Source organism: Cervus elaphus, chromosome X (genome assembly GCF_910594005.1).
Source record: "Cervus elaphus chromosome X, mCerEla1.1, whole genome shotgun sequence".
Taxonomy (NCBI): Eukaryota; Metazoa; Chordata; class Mammalia; order Artiodactyla; family Cervidae; genus Cervus; species Cervus elaphus.
Genome location: NC_057848.1, coordinates 110,921,565 through 110,942,957, shown reverse-complemented (window position 1 = coordinate 110,942,957; position 21,393 = coordinate 110,921,565). Strand labels below are relative to the sequence as shown.

Genomic DNA, 21,393 nt, shown 5'->3' with positions numbered 1-21,393 from the left:
AAATAAAAAATCACACCTCTCAGTGAGGCCTTTCTTGACTATCTTCTCTAAGTTAGCACATACTCGCCAAGGTACTATCACATTACCCTGTTTGATTTTCCCCATGTCCTTTATCATCTGCTGAAGTTTCCTTACATGATAAGCAATATAGCATAATAGTTAAGAGGAAAAACTATTAATATAACATCAGGCTGCCTGGGTTGAAATCTTGACTACTTACTAGTTATGTGACCTTAAAGTACTTAAGAGCTATAGACCTCAGTTTCCCCAACTATAAAATGGGATTAATAACAGTGCCTATATCATAGGGTCATTAGGAATATTAAATGAGATAAGTCTATCTCATTTAATATCTACCTCATTGCTTATCATAGTACCTAGTACAGGATAAGCATTATAAATGCTAACAATATTGCATAATTATTTTTTTCTTGTACATTATTTCTCTCATTCACTAGCATATAAGTCTTTCTGTACTATATGCAGTGTCTAAAACTGCCTAGCGTATATATATATTATGTGCTTAATATATGTTTGTTGAATGAAGGACCTGAGTTAGGGTGATAAAGAAAGTAGAAAGGAGATATGTAAGATATTATTTAAAAAGAAGGAAAAAAAAAAAAACCTTGGGCTTGATTTTTTTCTGATAGAGAGGGAATGGTATAAGATAGTTATTCCAAGGCTTCAAACTTAAGTTAACAGGTAGGTTAGTGCTTTTAACAGAAACAGGAAAACTGGGAACTAGAATTAATATTATTTGAATATTCCAATAGTGAATTTTATTTTAGATATGAGCTTGAAATGGTGGCAAAGCATGTGAGTGGAAATGCAGTTAATTAGAAATGCAAAATTAAAGTTCATGAGAAAAATCAGCGTTGAAGATAGAGTTCAGTATCATCTGCATCAATATGACACAAACATTTAACTTACTAGTATGAGCTTCCTTCATCTTTAAAAAACAAAAAACATGCAGATGTGAGTAAAATGGAAAACACAGTATTTGAACTCTTAAATTGTTCTCAGAAGAAGTCACCATAGGAAATTTGGTGTGTATCCTTACAAACATTTTCTATACATTTATAAGCATATTGGCATACAACATGTAGAGACATAGTAAAAGTATGAGCGATACCTACATTTTTTTTTTTAATTACCAAAGTCCCTGAAGTAGAGGACTAGTTTATTTTTAGTATTAATGTGACTAACAATAGTTCTCATTATTTTGACTTATCCTTTTTCAAACTCACTTGCTCAGAAAGTTACAAACCCATACAGTTTCTACCAAGTCCCACTAACCATTAAGAAAGGACTTATAACAATAAAAGTTATGTGCACATGAAAAACCAGAGTAGAAAAATGTCATTCAGAGGTATAATACAAACAGAAAGAAGACTTTCTGTGATTTAAATAATGTTTCATGTCCATGATTCAGGAATGCTTCTATTGGGAGCTATGAAATCAAGGTGAGAAAACTTTGGTATCCAAATTGGATGTTTGGGTTCTCTGCCATGCCATTTTGGGCTAGGCCTGAGGAGGAGGAAGAAATTCTCAATTCCAGATCAGTCGCCAGTCCCAGGGTCAGGAGTGAGGACTAAGTACAAACATACTCAAGGTCTGACCTTGGACAACAGTGGGACAACCTGGGAAACTACTCACTTGAGTCAGGCTGGCTGTGAAGAGCCAGGTCAGCTCTGTTGCAGGCAGGGCCTTTATGCTACAGACCCTCAGAAGACTAGGCATTTTAAGTGAGAGGCTGATATAGCTGGAGTTAGGTGACTTAAAAGGTTGTAACTCTCAAGGATGGAAGTAATAGCCCTTAACACTATGCTTCAGATAATTGACATGACTCCACCTATGGGGCAGTAGGACTAAGTAAATTCCTAATAACTGAGGTTAGGCAGAATCTTAGGTCATAACTCATAGAAGAAGCTATAGGTTCTACTGTATAAAATACATGTACAGTGTAGATCCAAGAGGCTGGGACACTTAGTGTGGCAGAATACATGGTCTTCAAAGATCTGCTTCTCTTTTGCTGAGAAGGTCTTGTCACATATTGGACAACTCAAACTAGGGGTCTGCAGGTGCTGCTCCAAGGCCAAGTTGTGATCAAAAACATCATCAGGAAAGTCTGATTTGCAGGTGGGGCATTTCTTGATGGAGAGCAGGCTTGGGGCAGAACTTTCTTGGATACCAGAATATGGGTTTCCAAAGACAAGTCCTGGGTCTTGTCTTGTACCTCCTTGATTCGAAGTGGGCACTTGATATGACAAAGAGTCACAGTCCAGACCCATGTAACTCAGCAGTCTGCTGTTCTCTCTCTTCAAAAAATCATTTTCTTCTTCCATTTTCTCTTTCTCTCTCTGTAGAACATTATATATCATCTTGTTCTCACTCAGTCTTTTTGACAGGTCCATGTTCTGGTCCATTAACTCCTGTTGTTTCTTTGCTGCAGTAGTTTCTCTCTGCTTCATCTCCTCCACTGTCTGCTCAAGCTTCTTCTGGTGCTCCCTCTGCTCAGTTAAACTGAGAAAGAGCTGGCCATTTTCCTCTTGCAGGTGCTCCAGCTGCTCCGTCTTATCTTGAACTCCCTGAACAAGCTTCTCCATTTCTTTCCCTTGATTTGACAGCTGAGCCTGAAGCTGATCCACCCTGACTCCCATCTTCTCATTTTCTGAGGACATCTTCTGATTTTGTTCTTTCAGTTGAAGCAGCTCCATCTCCCAACAGTCCTTCTGTTCTTTCATTGTCTGTTCCAACTTCTTATTGATGCTTTTCAGGGTTTCCAGCTCCTCCTGCTTCTTTTGGAGCGTGGCCTGCATGTCTGAGTTTTGCTTCTGGAGGCTGACACAGCTGTCCTTCAGCTCCCGGTTTTCTTTGCAAAGCTCCTTGTTGTGCTGCTCAATTTCTTCCACCTCACCCTGAGTGGTAACAACCAGGGTGTCCTCTTCATTTTCTGGACGGAACTGGAAAGGGATACTTGCTCCCCGGACCACACCATCCTGATCCACATAGCAGAACTGGTAATACTCGTCATCCTTGGGCAGGTAATAAGCTTTGAACTGGACTTCCTGCTGTTTGGCTGATTCACTGTTTAGGTCGATGGGCAAAGTAACCCACATGAAGGTGTAGTACTCGCAGGTTGTCTTCCATCCAACTCTAAAGATGCCAATCCAATCCTTTCGACGGGGAATGAAATGTTGGGTGAGGGTGTAATAGCACGTGATGTCCCCCCCAGGGATGTAGAACTTCTCCACACTGTTAAAGATGACCTGAGAGAAATGACAGTGGTCCAGCAAGACAGCTGATGTGGGGGGATCTTCTACTGTCTCTTCCATGGTAGGGGTCCAGGGGCTGCAGCCAGCGGCAGCGCAACAGCAACAGGGCACAGACGGGGACAGAGGCGGGGCTAAAAAGATACCTACATTTTTAAGGAGAGGTTTAGTTTTTCTTTTTGGTCAATTTGGAATTACTCTATAAATATTTTTCTGTAGCTTAATTGTTAAGCATATCACTTTATTGTCCTTTAAAATATTTCCACATCAATATATATAGATCTGACATTCTTTTTTGTGCTGCATAGTATGGATATGTCATAATTTATTTAACTATTCTGCTATTGGTGAACACTTAAGTTGTTGACAGTTTTTTAATATTACAAATTATGCAGCAATTAAAATTGTTATACACATATCTTTGAATATTTATACTAATATTTTTTGAGGATAGATTCCTAGAAGTGGGATTGCTGGAAAGGAGGTATGAATATCCTTACACATTTGAAGTGTTAACATATACTGCTCAATTTCCCTTCACAAAGGCTGTTTCAGTTTACATGGCCACCCAGCAGTGTATGAGGTACCAGTTTCCCCAAAACCGTCTTCAATATTTTGTTATGAATTAAAATTTTTATCAACAAGTTATGCAAATAATGGTATCTCACTTTTATTTTGCATTTCTTCTGGTCTCAGGAAACAGTAAGCATTTTTTACTGAATATAGTAGTCCTCCTTATCCATGGTTTCACATCCCATGATTTTAGTTACCCTCAGTCAAATGTAGTCTGAAAACATTAAATGGACAGTTCTAGAAATAAGCAACTCATAAGTTTTAAAAAAATATTTTATTGAAGTATAGTTGATTTACAATGTTGTATTTAATTTCTACTGTATAGCAAAGTAACTCAGTTATGCATGTATATATATATATTCTCTTCATATTCTTTTCCATTATAATTTATCACAAGATGTTGAATATTGTTCTCTGTACTATACAGTATGACCTTATTGTTTATCCATCCTATATATAATAGTTTGCATCTGCTAATCTCAAACTCCTAGTCCTTCCCATCTCTATCCTCTCCCCCTTGGCAACCACAAGTCTGTTCTCAATATCTGTAAGTCAGCTTTTGTTTCATAGATTATGTTCATTTAGTATTTGTCTTTCACTTTCTGGCTTACATTGCTTAGTATGATAATCTCTAGGTCCATCCATGTTACTGCAAGTGGCATTATTTCATTCTTTTTAATGGTTAATAGTCCATTGTATATACACATATACCACATCTTCTTTACCCGTTCATCTGTCGATGGGCATTTAGGTTGTTTCCAAGTCTTGACTATTGTGAATAGTGCTGCTACGAACATAAAGGTGCATGTATCTTTTCAAATTATAGTTTTGTCTGGGTATATGCCAACAGTGGGATTGTAGGATCATATGATAGTAGGTCTATTTTTAGTTTTTTGAGAAATATCCATATTGTTTTCTCTAGTGGCTATACAATTTACATTCCCACCAACCATGTAGGAGGCTTCCCTTTTCTCCACACACTCTTCAGCATTTATTACTAGTAGACTTTTTTACTGCACTGCGTGGCTTGCAGAATCTTAATTCCCCAACCAAGGGTCAGGCCTGGGACCTGACAGTGAAAGCGCTGAGTCCTAACCACTGGAATTCCGCCAGGGACTTAGACTTTTTATTTATTTATTTATTTATTTATTTATTTATTTTTTTGGACTTAGACTTTTTAATGATGGCCATTCTGACTGGTGTGAGGTAGTACCTCATTGTAGTTTTGATTTGCATTTCTTGAATAATTAAGCGATGATGAACATCTGTTCGTGTGCCTATTGGCCATCTGTATGTTTTGTTTGGAGAAATGTCTGTTTCAATCTTCTGCCCATTTTTTGATTGGATTATTAGTTTTAAATTGAACACAGTTCTGAATAGCAAGATGAAATCTTCTGACATCCCACTCTAGGCTGTAAATCATGCCTTTGTCCAGCACGTCCATGCTGTATACACTACCCTCCTATTAATCACTTAGTAACCTCCTAGAAGTTATCAGATCAGCTGTCTCAGTGTCACAGTGCTTGTGTTCAAATAACCCTTATTTTATTTAGTAATGGCCTCAAAGTACAAGAGTAGATGCTGGCAATTCGGATATTCTCTTACTGTACCTAATTTATAAAGTAGAATTTATCATAGATACTAATACGTATAGGGAAAAAACAGTATATATAAGTTTTGGTACTATCTGTGGTTTCAGGCATCCCCTGGGGGTCTTAGAAAGTATCCCCTGCAATTAAGGGGGGATTACTGTTTTCAGGCACCAAATTTCTGTTAAACTCTGTTTCCAGCCCCATATGTCATGTCCATCCTCTACTGTACCTGGTGTCTTGGATCTTTGCAAAGTTTTCCTGGTGAAATGGCCCCTTCTTATCTGTATCCTCTGTAGAAGATCAAAATTTCTTCCCAGCTACTATTAATATTTCAGCTACAATTTCTCAGATGACATTCCTGCATCGAGAAAATCCCAAGAACTTTTTATCCTTTAAGGTTTGTACACATTTTGTATATTGTTTTGGTTTACTTTTAGTGGTGCCTCAGAAGAGATTTGAAATGCAATACTTGTCATAAACTAAATTCTCACACATAACCGCTTCTCTATTCAGTTCCATTGATATATTTGTCTATTCTTGAACTATTTCACAACTTTATATAATAATTTGATATTTGGTAGGCAAGGCTTCCCTCACTTCTATCTTTTAAAAGCTTCTTGGCTCTTTTTATATGTTCTTGCAGATGAACTTCAGAACCAACTTGTTTAGTACTCTTATCCCTGTCCTCGCAAATCCCAATGAGATTGTTATAGAAATTTACACTTAGTTGAAAAGTTTTTAAATAATGAGACTTCTCATTCAGGAATATTGTACATCTATCTGTTTGTCAGATATTCATACTTATAGCCTTCAGTAATATTTTGTAATTTTATTCATGTCAGTATTTTGTATGTTTCTTATTAGGTTTATTCCTATCATTTTTTTCACTGCTGTGAATGAGATCTTTCCCCCATTGCATTTTCTAATTGGATATTGTTTTTATAGAGAAAAGTTATTGATTTAAAACTTAAACTCTTTTTCTATTTAATTTTAATAGTATCTCAGTTCATTCTCTTATATTGTCTGTATATCATATATAAACAAGGACATTTTATGATTCTTCCTTTACAGCATTTTAACTTTTGTCTTCATGCTTTGGCTAGAACCTGCAGAGCAACATTCAGTAATAGTTGAGAAAACAGGTGAATATTCTTGATTTTGTTCTGACTTTAAGGTGAATGCCACTAGTATTTCACTATTATGATGATTGCAGTTGTTTTCCTCTTTTTTTTAATTTAAAAAATTTTATTTATGGCTGTGCTGGGTCTTCATTGCTGTGCAGGCTTTTCTCTAGTTGTAGTGAGCAGGGACTACTGTCTAGTTGTGGTGCACAGGCTTCTCATTGTGGTGGCTTCTCTTGTTGCAGAGCACAGGCTCTAGGGCACATGGGCTTCAGAAATTGTAGCACAGGCTCAGTAGTTGTGACGCATAGGCTTAGTTGATCTGCAGCATGTGGGATCTTCCCAGACCAGGGATTGAACCCAGGTCTTCTGCCTTAGCAGGTGGATTCTTTATCACTGAGCCACCAGGGAAGCCTTGCAGTTGTTTTCTATATTCTCTTTCTTTGGCTGCACTGGGTCTTAGTTGCACCATGTGGGATCTTCAGTCTTCATTGCAGCATGCAGGGTCTTTAGTTGTGGCATGCGAACTCTCAGTTGCAGCCTGTGAGATCTAGTTTCCTGACTAGGGATTGAACCCAGGCCCCCTGCATTGGGAGCTCGAAGTCTTAGCCATTGGACCACCAGGGAAGTCCCTGTGTCTCTTATTTCTTCTTTGCAAATAAATCACCTGTACCATTTTTCCAGATTCTGCATATAAGTGATATTATGCAATATTTGTTTTTCTCTTTCTGACTTACTTCATTCTATATGACAGTCTCATTTGTTTTTTCAATATTGAGCTGTGTGAGCTGTTTATATATTTGGAGATTAATCCCTTGTCAGTTGTTTCATTTGCAAATATTTTCTCCCATTCTGAGGGTTGTCTTTTCCTCTTGTTTATAGTTTCCTCTGCTGTGCAAAACCTTTTAAGTTTAATTAGGTCCCATTTGTTTATTTTTGTTTTTATTTCCATTAATCTAAGAGGTGGGTCAGAGAGAATCTTGCTTCAATTTATGTCAAAGGGTATGCTGTCTGTATTTTCCTTTAAGAGTTTTATATTGCCCAGCCTTACATTTAGGTCTTTAATCCATTTTGAGCTTATTTTTATATATAATGTTAGAGAGTGTTGTGATTTCATTATTTTACATGTAGCTGTCCAGGAGGACCCTGGTGATCCAAGCTCCCAGTGCAGGGGTCCCAGGTTCAATCCCTGATCAGGGAATTAGATCCCACATGCCCCAAGTAAGAGTTCACATGCTGCAACTAAGAGTTTTCATGCTGCAGGTAAAAAAGAGATCCTCACATGCCACAGCTGCAAGATCCTGCAAGTGGTTTAGTCACTCAGTCGTGTCTTACTCTTTGCAATCCCACAGACTGTAGCCCACCAGGCTTCTCTGTCCATGGGATTCTCCAGTCAAGAATACTGGAGTGGATTGCTGTTCCCTTTTCCAGAGAATCTTCCCGATCCAGGGATGGAACCCTGGTCCTCCTGCATTGCAGGCAGATTCTTTACCACTTGAACTACAGGAAAGTCCTGAAGATTCTGCATGCTGCAACTAAAAGATCCTGTGTGCTGCAATGGAAACTGAATATAGGGCATGCCACAACTAAGACCCAACACAGCCAAATAAACAAACATATAGCTGTCCAGTTTCCCCAGTACCGCTTATTGAAGAGACTGTATTTTCTCCATTGTATATTCTTGCCTCCTTTGTCATAGATTAGGTGACCATAGGTGTGTGGGTTTATCTCTGGGCTTTCTATCCTTCCATTGATCTATATTTCTGTGTTCTGTGCCAGTATCATACTGTCTTGATTACTGTAACTTTGTAGTATAGTCTGAAGTTGGGGTGGTGCCTGATTCCTCCAGCTCCATTTTTCTTCCTCAAGATTGTTTTGGTTCTCATGGCCAATTTTGTTTCATCTATATTTTGCTAGCTCCTGCTTCCCTGCCCACGTAAGAATATTCTGAAGCAAATATCAGATATCATATTATTTCATCTCATCCATAAATATTTTGCTATGTATTTCTAAGACATAAGAACTTGACATCATAAGAACATGACAACAAAACCAGCACCTCTAAAAAATTCTTATATTCATCAAGTATACAGTCATTGTTCAAATTTTCCTGATTGTCTCATAAATGTTTGTGTGTTTATTTTTAGTTTGTTTGAATCATGATCCAAGCACAGGTTATATGCTGCAATTGGTTGATATGTTTCTTTTTTTAAAAAATGTTTATTTATTTATTTATTTTGGGCTACATTGAATCTTAGTTGTGGCATGAGGGATCTTTTGTTGCACTGCTCAGGCTCTTCATTGTGACTTGCAGGCTTCTCTCAAGTTGTGGGGTATGGGCTCAGTAGTTGCAATGCACAGGCTCTCTAGTTGTGGCACACTGGCTCAGTAGTTGTGGCATGGGGGCTTACTTGCCCCACAGCATGTGGGAATCTTAGTTCCCTGACCAGGGATCAAACCCATGTCCCCTGTAGTGGAAGGCAGATTCTTCACCACTGGACTACCAGGGAAGTCCCTGTTTCTTTAGTGTCTTAATCCATAGGTGCCCATTCCTTCTCCCACCATTTTTTTTAACTCCCATGGGATTTATTAGTTGAAGAAACTGAGTGATTTGTCTCATAGCACTTTCCATAAGATACATTTTAGTAATTGTATCCCTGTGGTGATATTTTCCTATTCCTTATATTTCCTAAATACCTAGGAGAGCTAGAGACGTGATTAGATTTACATTTGCGTTCTATTTTTTACTCTATTGAGGGACAAGAGTATGTCATAGGTAGTATTGTATACTATAAGTAGACACAAATTCTCTTGTTCCTTTTACAATCTTTTTGATGTTCTGAAGTTTCATTAAAAATGTCCAAGTGGAGATTCCTTTCTTTGTTTTCTTTTTCCTGTTTGGGATTCCTGAGTTTTAAGGTTGGCATTTAAAAAAATCCATTCTCAGCTATTTCCCTTCAAATATTGCTGTTCTACTGTTTTCCCTATTCTTGGGCTGAACTCCAATTAGACAACACCTGTAAGCATAGGGCTTTTAAAACGTTGTTGCCCACCAGGGATTAGATGACTTCAGAGCAAGAGTCTGCTGCAGCAGTTACCCACTAGAGTTGTAGTTATTCATTGTTTCCTCTGCTTTACTGCCAATGTACCATATATGTATATATGGACAGAGATATACATTTTTGTGTATGAATACATCTATGAAACAACCCCCAGCTCAAAACAGAACATTTTCAGCACTACAGAGGCTAGCTCCTCGTGACCTCAGTCATTATCCAGTTCCAAGATTAACCGCTTTCTGACTTCTATAGTCATAGATTAGTTTTGCCTATATTTGAATTTCATATACATGGAATCATACTGAGTATGAACTCTTTTGAATCTGACTTCTTTCAGCATTGTCTGTGAGCTTCATCTATTTTCAAAGTATCAACAGTTTGTTCTTCAGAATTCCCTAATTGTCCAGTGGTTAAGATTCTAGGCTTTCACTACCAGAGGCCTGGGTTCGATTCCTGGTCAGGGAACTAAGATCCCTGCAAGCCATGCAGTGCTGCCAATAACAATAATAATAATAATTTGTCCTTTTTCATTGCTATGTAGAATTCTTTCTTAAAATTAACTTCTGCTGTGATGACCTAGAAGGACGGGATGGGGGGAGGGGAAGGAGGCTCAAGAGAGAGGGGATTATATGTATAATTATGGCTGACTCATGTTGTTGTATGGCAGAAACCAACACAACATTATAAAGCAACTTTCCTCCAATAAAAAAATTAACTTTCGTTTTGTGGATATATCATAACATAGATAACAAATCCTCTGTTGATGGATATATAAATGGTTTTCACCTTGGTACAAACACTACTGCAGTACATATGTTTATTCATGCACCTTTGCCAATATGTATATCAATAGGATAAAATCCTAGATGTGTAGGTGCTAGGTAAAATATTCTGTGCATTATTAATTTTAATAGATTTTGCCAGATTGTTTTCCAAAGAGGATGTATTAATTTATAAATCCATCAGCAGTATATATGAGTCTGATTCTCATCACCCTTGCTAACTATTAACAATTTATAAATTGAAGTATAGTTGATTTATAATATTATATTAGTTTCAGGTGTATAACATAATGATTCAAAATTTTTATAGATTATATAGCATTTAAAATTATTATAGGGACTTCCCTGCTGGTCCAGTGGCTAAAAACTCATGCTTCCGGGTTTGATCCCTGGTCGAGGAACTAGATCCCACATGCCACAACTGAGGGTTTGCATGCTGCAACTAAAGATCCTGCTTGCCACAATGAAGATTGGAGATTCTGTGTGCTACAACTAAGACCTAGCAGAGCCAAAAAAATAAATAAGCAGAACTTGAAAAAATTAAATTATTATAAAATATTGGCTATATTCCCTATGTTGTATAGTATATCCTTGTAGCTTATTTATTTATTTTTGGCTGCACTGGGTCTTCATTGCTGCGTGTGGGCTTTCTCTAGTTGCAGCAAGCTGAGGCTACTCTCTAGTTCTGGTGTGCAGGCTTCTCATTGCAGTAACTTCTTTTGTTGTGGAGCACAGGCTCTAGGGCATGCAGGCTTCAATAGTTGTGGCACACAGGCTTAGTTGCCTGGCTGCATGTGGTATCTTCCTAGACCAGGGATCTGACTCATGTCCCCTCCACTGGCAGGTGGGTTCTTAACCACTGGACCACCATGGAAGTCTACGTAGCTTATTTATTTTATACATAATTTTATATTTTATTTTTTATTTTTTTTCTTCCATAATTTTATATTTTAGACTTCACATATAAGTGGCAACATAAATTATTTTCTCTGTCTTATTTCACTAAGCATAATACCTGCCAGGTCCATCCATGTTGTTGTAAATGGCAAAATTTCATTCTTTAACACATCTTCTTTATCCATTCATTTGTTAATGTACACTTACTTTGCTTCTATATCATGGCTATTGTAAATAATGCTGCTATGAAGAGACTTAAATTGAAGAAAGTAGGGAAAACCACTAGACCATTCAGGTATGGCCTAAATCAAATGCCTTATGATTATACAGTGGGAGTGAGAAATAGATTCAAGGGATTAGATCTGATAGACAGAGTGCCTGAAGAACTATGGATGGGGGTTCATGACACTGTACAGGAGGCAGGGATCAAGACCATCCCTAAGAAAAAGAAATGCAAAAAGGCAAAATGGTTGTCTGAGGAGGCCTTACAAATAGCTGTGAAAAGAAGAGAAGCAAAAAAAAAAAAAAAAGAGAGAGAGAATCAAAAGGCAAAGGAGAGAAGGAAAGATATACCCGTTTGAATGCAGAGTTCCAGTAAGAAAGCCTTCCTCAGTGATCATTGCAAAGAAATAGAGGAAAACAATAGAATGGGAAAGACTAGAGATCTCTTCAAGAAAATCAGAGATACCAAGGCAACATTTCATGCAAAGATGGGCACAATAAAGGACAGAAATGGTATGAACCTAACAGAAGCAGAAGATAATAAGAAGAGGTGGCAAGAATACACAGAAGACCTACACAAAAAAGATCTTCATGACCCAGATAACCACGATGGTATGATCACTAATCTAGAGCCAGACATCCTGGAGTGCGAAGTCAAGTGGGCCTTAGGAAACATCACTACAAACAAAGCTAGTGGAGGTGATGAAATTCCAGTGGAGCTATTTCAAATCCTAAAAGATGATGCTGTGAAAGTTCTGCACTCAACATTCCAGCAAATTTGGAAAACAGCATTGGCCACAGGACTGGAAAAGGTCAGTTTTCATTCTAATCCCAAAGAAGGGCAATGCCAAAGAATGCTCAAACTACCACACAATTGGACTCATCTCACGCTGGTAAAGTAATGCTCAAAATTCTCCAAGCCAGGCTTCAACAGTATGTGAACTCTGAACTTCCAGATGTTCAAACTGGATTTAGAAAAGGCAGAGGAACCAGAGATCAAATTGCCAACATCCGTTGGATCATTGAAAAGCAAGAGGGTTCCAGAAAAACATCTACTTCTGCTTTATTGACTATGCCAAAGCCTTTGACTGTGTGGATCCCAATAAACTGTGGAACATTCTGAAAGAGATGGGAATACAAGACCAACTGACCTGCCTCTTGAGAAATCTGTATGCAGGTCAGGAAGCAACAGTTAGAACTGGACATGGAACAACAGACTGGTTCCAAATATGGAAAGGAGTATGTCAAGGCTGTATATTGTCACCCTTCTATGCAGAGTACATCATGAGATGTACTGGGCTGGATGAAGCATAAGCTGGAATCAAGATTGCTGGGAGAAATATCAATAACCTCAGATATGCAGATGACACCACCCTTATGGCAGAAAGTGAAGAAGAACCAAAGAGCCTCTTGATGAAAGTGAAAGAGGAGAGTGAAAAAGTTGTCTTAAAACTCAACATTCAGAAAACTAAGATCATGGCATCTGGTCCCATCACTTCATGACAAATAGATGGGGAAACAGTGGCAGACTTTTTTGGGGGGGGGCTCCAAAATCACTGCAGATGGTGACTGCAGCCATGAAATTAAAAAACCCTTGCTCCTTGGAAGAAAAGCTATTACCAACTTAGACAGCATATTAAAAAGCAGAGACATTACTTTGCCAACAAAGGTCCGCTTGTCAAGGCTATGGTTTTTCCAGTAGTCATGTATGGATGTGAGAATTGGACTATAAAGAAAGCTGATCAAAAAATAAAAATAAAAAAGAAGAAGAAGAAAGTTGAGTGCTGAAGAATTGATACTTTTGAACTGTAGTGTTGGAGAAGACTTTTTTTTCCATTTATTTTTATTAGTTGGAGGCTAATTACTTTACAATATTGTAGTGGGTTTTGTCATACATTGACATGAATCAGCCATGGATTTACAAGTATTCCCCATCCCGATCCCCCTTCCCACCTCCCTGGAGAAGACTCTTGAAAGTCCCTTGGACTGCAAAGAGATCCAACCAGTCCACCCTAAAGGAGATCAGTCCTGAATATTCACTGGAAGGACTGGTGCTGAAGCTGAAGCTCCAATACTTTGGCCACCTGATGCGAAGAGCTGGCTCATTGGAAAAGATCCTGATGCTGGGAAAGATTGAAGGCAGGAGGAGAAGGGGATGACAGAAGATGAGATGGTTGTATGGCATCACCGACTCAATGGACATAAGTTTGAGTAAACTCCAGGAGTTGGTGATGGACAGGGAGGCCTGGCGTGCTGCAGTACATGGGGTCGCAAAGAGTCAGACACACTGAGCAACTGAACTGAACTGATGAACTTTGGGGTACATCTATGTTTTAAAATTAGTGTTTTCATTTTCTTTGGATATATGCCCAAGTGTGGAATTGCTGGATCATATGGTAATTCTGTTTTCAGTTTTTTTGTAGAATCTCCATGCTGTTTTCCACTGTGGCTGCACCAATTTACATTCCCACTAACAGTGTACTAGGGTTCCCTTTTCTCCATATCCTCACCAACACTTGTTATTTGTTGTCTCTGATGATAGCCATTCTTACAGGTGTGAGGTGATATCTCATTGTGGTTTTGATTTGCATTTCTCTGATGACTAGCAGTGTTGAGCATCTGTTGACCATCTGTGTGTCTTCTTTGGAATAATATTTATTTAGATCTTCTGCCCACTTTTAAATCAGTTTTTTTTATATTGAGCTGTATGTAGTATTTATATATTTTGAATATTAACCCCTAGTCAGTCATATAATTTGCAAATATTTTTTCCCCATTCAGTAGGCTGCCTTTCCATTTTCATGATCATTTTTTTTTCTTTGTATTCAGTTTATTTGATTTGAAAAGTACCTAACTTCATGCAAACCTGTTATATATATATATATATGTATACACATACACACACACACACACACACACACACACACACACATACACACATATATGTGTGTGTGTGTGTTAGTTGCTCAGTCATGTCCAACTTTGCAACCCCCTACGCTTTAGCCTGCCAGGCTTTTCTTTTTTTTTTTTCAATTTTTATTTATTTATTTATTTATTTTTTTTAGAGAAGAATGCATAGTTATGCTTTTAATAATCACTTAATGAAACAGAAAAATTATAGTTATTAGCAGAACTGAGACAAGAACCAACTTTTTTCAGCTCCTAATACATGATCATTTCTTTGTTGAGCAAAAGCTTTTACATTTAATGAGGTCCCATTTGCTTATTTTTGCTTTTGTTTCCTTTGCCTTAATTGACAGATCCAAAGAAATATTGCTGTGATTTATGTCAAAGAGAGTTCTTCTGCCTGTGCTCTGTTTTAGGAGTTTTAAAGTTTATTTTTGTTTATGGTATTATCAGTTCAGTTTAGTTCAGTTGCTCAGTCGTGACCCCATGAACTCCATGAACCACAGCACGGCAGGCCTTCTTGTTCATCACCAACTCTCAGAGTCCACCCAAACCCATGTCCATTGAGTCAGTGATGCCATCCAACTATCTTATCCTCTGTCGTCCCCTTCTCCTCATGCCCTCAGTCTTTCCCAGCATCAGGTCTTTTCCAATGAGTCAGCTCTTCACATCAGGTGGCCAAAGTATTGGAGTTTCAGCTTCAACATCAGTCCTTCCAATGAACACCCAGGACTGATCTCCTTTAGGGTGGACTGGTTGGATCTCCTTGCAGTCCAAGGGACTCTCAAGAGTCTTCTCCAAGACCAGTTCAAAAGCATTCATTCTTTGGTGCTCAGCTTTCTTTGTAGGTATTATAGAATGTTCTAATTTCATTTTTTACATGTAGCTGTGCAACTTTCCTGGTACCATTTACTGAAGAGACTGTCTTTTTTCCATTGTAATTAATTGACCTAAGTGTGTGGTTTTATTTATTTATTCCATTCCATTGATTTATGTGTCTGTTTTTGTGGCAGTACCATACTACTTTGATTGTTATAGCTTTGTAGTATAGTCTGAAGTCAGAGAGCATCATTCTTGAGTTCTGTTCTTCTTTCTCAAAATTGTTTTGGTTACTTGGGATCTTCTGTGTTTCCATGCAAATTTTAAAATTATATGTTCTAGTTCTGTGAAAAATACTATGGGTATTTTGTTAGGGATTGCATTGAATCTGTATGTCACCTTGGGTAGTATTTTAACTACTAAGTCTTCCAATCCATTAACACAGTATATCTACCTGTTTGTGTCATCTTTAATTTCTTTCACCAGTATCTTATAGTTTTCTGAGTACCAGTCTTTTATGTCCTTAGTTAGGTTTATTCCTAAGTATGTCATTCCTTTTGATGTGATTGTAAATGAAATTGTTTCCTTAATTTCTCTTTCTGGTAGTTTATTGTTAGTGTATAGAAATGCAATAGATTTCTGTGTATTAATTTGTATCCTGCACTTTACCAAATGATGAGCTCTACTGTTTTTTTGGTGGTGTCTTTAGAATTTTCGATGTATAGTATCAGGTAGTCTGCAAAAAAATGACAGTTTTCTTTCCCTTCCAATTTGGATGCCTTTTATTTCTTCTTCTTGTCCAATTGCTGTGGATAAGACTTCCAATATTATGCTGAATAAAAGTGGCAAGAGTGGGCATCCTCGTCTTGTTCCTGATTTTAGAGGAAATGCTTTCTGCATTTAACTGTTGAGTATGATGTTAGGTGTGGGCTCACCATATGTGGCCTTTATTATGTTGAGGTATGTTCCCTCTATGGGCTTCACAGGTGGCACAGTGGTAAAGATCTGCCTGCCAATGCAAGAGACGCAGGTTTGATCCCTGGGTCAGGAAGACCCACTGGAATAGGAAATGGCAAGCCACTCCAGTATTCCTGTCTGGAAAATTCCATGGACAGAGGAGCCTGGTGGGCTACAGTCCATGGGGTTGTAAAGAGCCAGACATGACTGAGTGACTGAGCACACATGCACACATGTTCCGTTTATACCCATTTTGTTTTTTACTCTTTGGCTATGCTGCGTGGCTTGTGGGATCTTAATTCCCCCACCAAGTATTGAACCTGGGCCCTTGGCAGTGAAATCACAGAGTCCTAACTTCTGGACTGCCAGGGAATTCCCTTTTTTTCTATACCACTTTTGTGGAGAGTTTTTTAATCATAGATGAATACTGAATTTTGTCAAAAGCTTTTTCTGCATCTATTGAGATGATCATAAGATTTTCATTCTTCAGGTTTTTTTTTTTTTTGCTTTTTATTTTTTTTATTTATTTATTTTTTCATTTATTTTTATTACATTCTTCAGTTTTTTAATGTGGTGTATGACATTGATTAATTTGTAGATACTGAACCATTCTCACATACCTGGGATAAATCCCACTTGATCATGGTGTATGATTGTCTAATGTATTGTTGGATTTGGTTAGCTAATATTTTGTTGAGGATATTTGCATCTAAGTTCATCAATGATAATTGGCCTATAGTTTTCTTTTTTTGTGATATCCTTGTCTGGTTTTGGTATCAAGGTGATGTTGGCCTCATAGAAAGTTCCAAAGTGTTCCTTCCACTGCAAATTTTTGGAATAGCTTGAGAAAGATAGGTGTTAACTCAACTTTAAATGTTTGTTTGGTAGAATTCCCCTGTGAAGCCATCTGGTCTTGGTCTTTTGTTTGTTGGGGGATTTTTTATTATTATCACTGATTCAGTTTCATTACTGGCAATTAGTCTGTTCATATTTTCTGTTTCTTCTTGGTTCGGTCTTGGGAGATCGTGCATTTCTAGGAATGTGTCCATTTCTTCTAGGTTGTCCATTTAATTGGCATATAGTTGTTTGTAGTAGTCTCTTATGATCCCTTTAATTTCTGTGGTACCAGTTGTACTTTCTTTTTCATTTCTGATTTTATTGATTAGGACCCTTTTGGTTTTTTTTTTTAATGTTTATTTATTTTTGACTGTGCTGGGTTTTCATTGCTGCACAGGCTTTTCTCTAGTTGTAGCAAGAGGGGGCTACTCTCTAGTTGAGGTGCACAGGCTTCTTATTGTGGTGGCTTCTTATTGTGGATTACAGGCTCCACAATTATTGTGGTGGCTTCTTATTGTGACTTACTTCTTATAGTGGTGTACAGGCTCTAGGGCTCATGGGCTTCAGTGGTTGTGGCTCACAGGCTCCAGAGCACAGGCTCAATAGTTGTGTCACATGGGCTTAATTGCTCTGTGACATGTGGGATCTTCCCAGATCAGTGATTGAGCCTGAGTCTCCTGCATTGGCACGTGGATTCTTTACCACTGAGCCACCAGGGAAGCCCCTCGTTTCTTTTTTTTTCCTTGATGAGTCTGGCTAAATGTTTATTGATTTCATTTATCTTTTCAAAGAATTAACTTTTAGTTTCATTGATATTTTCCATTGTTTTTTTAGTCACTATTTCATTTATTTCTCTCTGATTTCTTTCCTTCTACTAACTTTGGCTTTTGTTTGTTGTTCTTTCTCTAGTTCCTTTAGGTGTAAGATTTGTTTATTTGATATTTTTCTTGTTTCTTGAGGTAAGCTTGTATCACTGTATTTATTTATTTATTTGGCTACACTAGGCCTTAGTTGCAGCATGTGAGATCTTCAGTTTCAACATACAGAATCTTTAGTTGTAGCATATGGGCCCTAGTTCCCTGACCAGGGATCAAACTGGGGCTCCCTGCATTGGGATCAAGGAGTCTTATCCACTGGACCACCAGAGAAGTCCCTTGTATCACTATAAACTTCCATCTTAGAACTGCTTTTGCTGTGTCGCATAGATTTTGGATCATTATGTTTTCATTTTCTTTTGTCTCCAGGTATTTTTAGAATTTTCTTCTTGATTTCTTTATTGATCCTTTGGTTTGTTTAGTTTCCATGTATTTGTGGGGTTTTTTTTGCAGTTTTATTTTCTTGTAGTTAATTTCTAGTCTCATAGTATTGTGGCTGGAAAAGATACGATACTTGATATGATACTAGTTTTCTTAAATGTACTGAAACTTAGTTTTATCGCTTAGCATTTGATCTCTTCTGGCGAGCATTCCATGTGCACTAGAAAAGAGTGTATATTCCATTGTTATTGGATGGAATGTACTATATTTATCTATTAAGTCCATTTGGACTAATGTTTTATATAAGACCAGAGTTTCCTTGCTTATTTTTCATCTAGATTATCTGTCCATTTTTGGAAATGGGGTGTTAAAATCACCTAGTATGATTGTGTTGCTGTTCAGTTTCTCCCTTTATGTCTGTTAATATTTTCTGTATGTATTTAGGTGCTCTTATGTTGGGTGCATGTATACTTACTATTGTTATATCTTCTTTTTGTGAGGAAGCTTTGCCACAGCATGCAAGATGTTAGTTTCCATGACCAAGGATCAAACCTGTGCCCCATACAGTGGAAGCACAGAGTCTTAACCACTGGACCGTCAGGGAAGTCACTGTTATATCTTCTTGAATTGATCCCTTAATCATTATGTAATACCCTTCTTTGTCTCTTGTTACAGTCTTTGTTTTGATATATTTACACTACCATGTATAAAATAGATAAGTAGTGAGAACTTATTGTATAGCACAGAGGACTCTACTCAGTACTCTGTGGTGACAAAGAGGATGTATTATACGTACAGCTGACTCACTGTGCTCTATAGCAGAAACTAACAACATTGTAAAGCAACTAAATTCCAATAAATGTTTTAATAACCTATAAAATAAAGTCTATTTTTTCTGATATAAGTATTGCTACCCCAGTTTTCTTTTGATTTCCATTTGCATGAATACCTTTTTCCATACCCTCACTTTCAGTCTGTGTGTGTCTTTGGATCTGAAGTGTGTCTCTTGTAGGCAGCATATATTTGGGTTTTGTCTTTGTATCCATTCATTCACTCCATGTCTTTTAATTGGAGCATTTAGTGCATTTCCATTTAGTGCATTCCCCATTATTGATGGACACATACCTATTGCCATTTGGTTAATTACTTAGGGGTCATTTTTGTAATTTTTTTGATCGTCTCTTATTCTTTTGTTCTATTCTCTTGTAATTTGATGACTGTCTTTAGTGTTAGTTTGGATTCCTTTCTCTTTGTGTATGTGTTTCTACTATAAGTTTTTAGTTTGTGGTTATCATCAGGGGTGTGTGTGTGTGTGCGTGTCTGTATGTGTATAAAATCAATGTATATATACATATATGTGATTAAGCTGCTAATCTCTTAATTTCAAAGGCATTTTAACAGCCCTGCATTTTTACTTGCCTCACCCCATGATTACTGTTTTTGACATCATATTTTACATCTTTTCATCTTATGTAGCCTTTAACGACTTACTGAATATATATATGATTTTAGTGCTTTTATTTTAAAACTTTCCTACTAGCTTTGTACATGGATGATTTACTACCTTTACTGTATATTTGCCTTTATCAGTAAGCTTTTTCCTTTAGTAATTTTCATGTTTATAGCTGTGGCCTTTTCTTTTTCACTTCCCTTTAATGTTTCTTATAAAGCTGGCTTGGTGGTGCTGAACTCATTTTTTTGCCTGTCTGTAATACTTTTGATTTCTCCATCAAATCTGAATGAAAGCCTTGCTGGGTAGAGCATTCTTGATTGTAGGTTTTTCCTTTACTTCACTTCATATGAATTGTGCCCCTTCCTTCTCACCTGAAAAGTCTCTGCTGAAGTTAGCTGATAGCTTTATGGGAATTCCTTTGTATGGTATGTATTGCTTTTCCCTTGCTGCTTTTTATATTCTCTTTATCTTTAATTTTTGCCCTTTTAATTACAGTGTGTCTTGGTATGGTCCTCCTTGAATTGATCCTGTTTAGGACTCTGTACTTCCTGGACCTGGATATCTGGATATCCAGGATAGGGAAGTTTTGAGTTACTATGTCTTCAAATAAATTCTCTGTCCGTTTCTCTCTCTTCTCCCCCTGGGATCCCTGTAATGTGTATGTTCCAGGATGTTGTTTCAGAGGTCTCTTAAACTGTCCTCTTTTCTTTTTATTCTTTTTTCTGTTTTACTTTGGTGATTTCCATTGCTCTGTATGCCAGCTTGCTGATCCATTCCTTTGTATCATTTAGTGTACTTTTAATTCCTTTTAGTGTAGTTTTCATTTCACTTATTGTATTCTTTGTCTGTTTGGTTGTTCTTTATATATTCTAAGTCTTTGTTTAAAACTTCTAACTTCTCAGTCTGTTCATCTCTTCTTATCCTGAGTTCTTTGATCATGTTTACAATCATTACTTTGACCTCTTAATTGGGTAGATTGTCTATCTTCACTTCACCTAGTTCTTCTGGAGTTTTATCTTGTTCCTTCATTTGGAACATGTTCCTCTGTCACCTCATTCTGCCTAATTTGCTGTTTTTATTTCTGTGTATCTGGTAGCTTGTTATGTTTCTCAACCTTGGAGAAGTAGCCTTCTGTAGGAGACATCTTATGTGTCCCAGCAGCACACTTCCCTGTTGTCACCAGAGCTATATGCTCTAGAAGTGGTTCCTTCTGTTATGGTGGGTTGACTACTGTGGGTGGTCTCATAGGTGTGGCTCACCTCTGGTTTGGTTGGTTTTCAGACCCTGCATTATATAGAGGCTACTAGCTGCTGGTCAGCAGGGTCAGGTCACAAATCCTGGCTGAAGGATCCAGGTTATGGGGGGGGGTGGTCCTAGGCTAGTGCTTGCTCACTGGTAGGCAGAATCAGTTTCTAGGATGGATTTCCTGGATCTAGTTTCAGCCTTCTGAATGGGGCTGGTTCCTGACATGCCTGGCTGCAGGTTCCCGGGTATTCCATTGCTGGTACTAGCCCACTGGTAAATAGGGCTAGGTGGCTGGCTGAGGAGTCCAAGGCATCTCAGTGCTGGTATTGGCCTGCTGATAGGTGTGGCTAGGGCCCAGGTGGTCCCAAGGCTATTGCCAGCTCATTGGTGTGCAGAGCCAG

General features: G+C 37.8%; 2 protein-coding genes across 5 annotated transcripts in view; one reads left to right on the top strand and one right to left on the bottom strand.

The window, feature by feature from the left end:
* ITGB1BP2 (integrin subunit beta 1 binding protein 2) overlaps positions 1–21,393 on the top strand; it is a 39,539-nt gene that overhangs the window by 15,531 nt on the left and 2,615 nt on the right. The gene's annotated exons all lie outside the window — the stretch shown is intronic.
* Positions 1,896–3,407, bottom strand: LOC122690831 (calcium-binding and coiled-coil domain-containing protein 2-like). Its single transcript, XM_043897800.1, has one exon. It carries the CDS (start codon positions 3,333–3,335, stop codon positions 1,911–1,913), a length of 1,425 nt encoding a protein of 474 aa, XP_043753735.1. The 5' UTR covers positions 3,336–3,407; the 3' UTR covers positions 1,896–1,910.